This window comes from Erithacus rubecula (assembly GCF_903797595.1).
Source record: "Erithacus rubecula genome assembly, chromosome: 5".
Taxonomy (NCBI): Eukaryota; Metazoa; Chordata; class Aves; order Passeriformes; family Muscicapidae; genus Erithacus; species Erithacus rubecula.
In genome coordinates, this window is record NC_136687.1 from 57,683,072 (window position 1) to 57,686,791 (window position 3,720).

Sequence of the window (3,720 nt, forward strand, 5' to 3'; positions counted from 1 at the left end):
TTGGGCTAAACTGACAGTTTTATTGAAGAAAAATGATAACCTATTATATACAAATACATATATAATACAGTCTATTTGCAAAATACGTGCAATAAAAATGAACTAGAGCTTATCAGAATGTCTGAAGGGGAATCACAGGCTGGTGTCACGAAGACATGGCCAAGAGCAGCCTGGCAGCAGGATGGCCTGGGGACAGCCAGGGGCCTGAGGCACCATGCTGCATCCATCCCTGCATCCATCCCTGTGTCACTCTCTCAGAGGACGCTGCTGAGGCTCTGAGCAGCCCTCTCCAGGCAGCTGCCTGGCACTGGGAGTAGGGCACTGCTGCTCCCGTGGGCGGTGGGTGCCAAGGAACACCCTGCACACAGCCCTGAGTGCCCTCCTGAACAGGGACGGGCGCTGCTGTTGCGCCGGGCTGTGGGTGGCTGTGAGAGGAGATCTGTCTGCAGGGGGCTGGGAGTGCAACAGGTGAGCTCTTCTCTGCACTCGAGGCACTGGGACCACTTCCCAGGCAGGAGTGGATGCTGTCTGGCTAGTGCCTGTGGGTGGGGTGGTGCTGGCCTTCCCTTGTTGGTGTCTTGAAGACATGGCTGGTTTATCCTCGGTGTTCATGGAAGTAGCCAGGGGAGGAGATATCCTCTGCAGTGTGCTGAGATCCTTTCTTTCAGCTGCTTCATTCTCATCCTGCTCCCGTTGAAACAGCTCTAGGTCACTGAAGTCTTCTGACACGCCTTGGCTTCCGCTTCTGTCTTCATACGTGTCTGAGGGCATGTCCTCTTCCAATATCTCATGAAACTGCGCCTTGTCAATCTTGTTTTCACTGTCCTCATTCTCCTTGGCCCAGGCCCCTGGATCACTGGGAACATAGACTTCAAGCCACTGAAGCACCTTCTGCATGCTCGAAATGGCCTCCAACCCCTCCAGGCCTGTTGGCGATGGCTGCTGAAGGTTGAGAAATGAGCTCCCCTGGAAGGAGAGAAAGGAGACAGGGGCATTTCTTGAAGAGTTCTTCCTCAGGTTCAGTAAGAACTTCTTTACAATGAGGTAGCAGAGCCCTGGAATAGGCTATCCAGGGAGGCTGTGGAGTCTCCCCCCTCTGGATACATTCCAAAGCCACCTGAACTTTTGTGTGTGTAACCTGCTGAAAGTGACCCTGCCTTGACAGAGTGCTGGACTGGACGATCTCCTGAGATCCCTTCCAATATTTGTGATGCTATGTGATTCAGTTAATTGTAAAGGTTACCTGGCTCCCTCCAGGAAATGCCTGCTGGAGAGCTGGCAGCAGCAGCTGCTGGGACAGGGCTGTGATGGGAGATGATGGGGCTGCAGTGGTGCAGTGCAGCTGCTGGCCCTGGCCAGAGGGAGGCTGATCCCCCTGTCCCATCCTGTTCTTGGAAGGCACCTGCCTGACAGACTAAATCTAACCATAATTAGTCTGCCATGGAGCCACTGAGCCCTTTCTCCTCCAGGCTGTCCTGCTGCCGTGGCAGGATGGCAGAGCCCTGCACCTGGGATGGGCCTGGCCTTGCAGAGGCGTCATTGCTTGACATGATGGCTGGGGGGCTCCCTTACCCTGCAGGCTCTGTGGGCAGAGGAGCGGTCTGAGCCTGTCCCCATGGAGGGACAAGGTCCGGGCCTGGCTCTCCAGGCCTGTGACACACCCTTGGGAAGCAAGACCAGGAGGAGGAAGAGGAGTGGGATGGCGGCAGCTGCCTTGGCACAGCGCTCCCCACAGTGCCAGCAAGCCCAGCCCCATCCCAGCCCGGCCTGTCCCTCCTCACCTGGCACGTCCAGTCCAGTCTGGGCATCCCCTGGGGGTTGGCATTCCTCACACGGTTCTCCATGTCTGTCCCCGTGTGTGTGGAGCTGCCGGGGCTCCAGGGGAGCTGCTGTGGAAACGCTCTCCTGGGGCTCGGCGCCCTCGCTGCCCCGGGCAAGGCCAGGCCCCGCAGTGTCACAGAGCTCTCTGGGCCCCTCATCACAAAGCACCGGAGCCTGGTTCCACTCCCAGGGCACCTCTTCCATGGAAGATATAAGAAACCAGCATATTGGGTTTTCAATCCGTTTTTTTTTATGCACACAACTCAGTTAATAAGGCTAAACTAAAAATTTTGTTGAAGAAAAATTTATAACCTATTGTATTAAAATAATACAGTCTATTTACAAAATACGTGCAATAAAAATGAACTAGAGCTTATCAGAATGTCTGAAGGGGAATCACAGGCTGGTGTCACGAAGACATGGCCAAGAGCAGCCTGGCAGCAGGATGGCCTGGGGACAGCCAGGGGCCTGAGGCACCATGCTGCATCCATCCCTGCATCCATCCCTGTGTCACTCTCAGAGGACGCTGCTGAGCTCGGAGCAGCCCTCTCCAGGATGCTGCTCCCAGCACAGGGCACTGCTGCTGCTGCTCCCGTGGGCGGTGGGTGCCAAGGAACACCCTGCACACAGCCCTGAGTGCCCTCCTGAACAGGGACGGGCGCTGCCATCGTGCCAGGGGAGCAGATCTGTCTCCGAGGAGCTGTGTGGACATCAGAGCAGCTCCTGCCTGCACTCCAGGCACTGGGGACTCCTCCCAGGAAGGAATGGATGGTGTCTGGCCAGTGCCTGTGGGTGTGGGGGTGCTGAGCTGGCCTGGTGCTGCTCCCTGTGATGGCTGGGTCAGGCCTGCTTGACTCAATGTGGCTCATCCTTGGTGTCCATGGGACCAGCTGGGCCAACAACACACTCTTGTAGCTTTGCTTCCATCTGAAATTTATTTTGTGCAGCTGGACATGGCACAGCATGGAGTCTGGCAGAGCTTGGTTTTCTGCCTGTCCCTGAATAGCTTATGCTTGTATCATAGTTTGTCACATCAGAAACAAGGTCAAAGTATGCAGAGCTACACACACCCTTCAAGTGCACACAAGCCCTAGTGATAACCCCCAGCTAGGTAGGTAATATAAGCCACTATTGGGCAATTAGAGCTCTCGGTATGTTTTCTTTAGAGGTGTGCATGATATCTGCCAGATAGTACAAGTATTTCACTTCCTGCAATCAAGGAGCAGGGTCCCAACAGGAGAAGTGAAAACCCAGCCTCTTGCTTTGAAAACTCTGTGGGACTAGCTCAAAACTCAAGTTCCTGCTGAGCTGGGCACAACTGGCCCAGTCACTTCACATGGGAGCAGCAACCCTTGAGGAAGCAAATTGCTTCTATTGCACCTGGACACAAAGAAGTGCAAATCACCTTGTGGCAATTAAAGGGAGCTAAAGCTTTACACCTTGACTTGCCTGTGAAAATGCATTGCCTTTACACAATCACTTGCAAAGGATATGTGCATCCTAACAAAGTCCTTATAATACCAATCTTTGGCACCTGTTCTTTAGGGATCAAAACTTGTCCCTGTAATTTATTAAGGAACAAGCATTACTATTGATAAGTCAATATAAGTCAGTGTAGTATGTATGCAATGAACAAATCCCAGAGTCTGTACTACTCAGCTGTAAATTAATGGGGGAGTTGGAGTACTGGGCTACTGGCTAGACTTGATCATCTCAAAGGGATTTTCCAACCTAAATTTGGTGTGTCTTTATGGGTGACACATTCCCACCTGTTTCTGGCATCTTGTCAGATACCGGACTCACGCCTAAGTTCATGCAATTTGAAATTGCTAAACAAGGAACTGGATATCCATTTTGTAATTGGGAAACTACTTGCAAGAGAAAGGGAAATTGCAACTT

General features: G+C 52.8%; 1 protein-coding gene across 1 annotated transcript; it reads right to left on the minus strand.

The window, feature by feature from the left end:
• On the minus strand, positions 1 to 1,847 carry LOC306802400 (uncharacterized protein). Its single transcript, XM_079306573.1, has 2 exons — positions 1,782 to 1,847; positions 1 to 966 (listed from the first exon to the last, which is right to left on the minus strand). Exons 1-2 carry the CDS (start codon positions 1,842 to 1,844, stop codon positions 247 to 249), a joined length of 783 nt encoding a protein of 260 aa, XP_079162699.1. The 5' UTR covers positions 1,845 to 1,847; the 3' UTR covers positions 1 to 246.
• Positions 1,848 to 3,720: the final 1,873 nt, after the last annotated feature.

Coding starts and splice junctions, on each gene's coding strand:
- LOC306802400 (XM_079306573.1), bottom strand. CDS start 1,844: ATGGAGAACCGTGTGAGGAATGCCAACCCCCAGGGGATGCCCAGACTG. Junction 967..1,781: donor GACTGGACTGGACGTGCCAG/GTGAGGAGGGAC, acceptor CTCTCCTTCCAG/GGGAGCTCATTTCTCAACCT.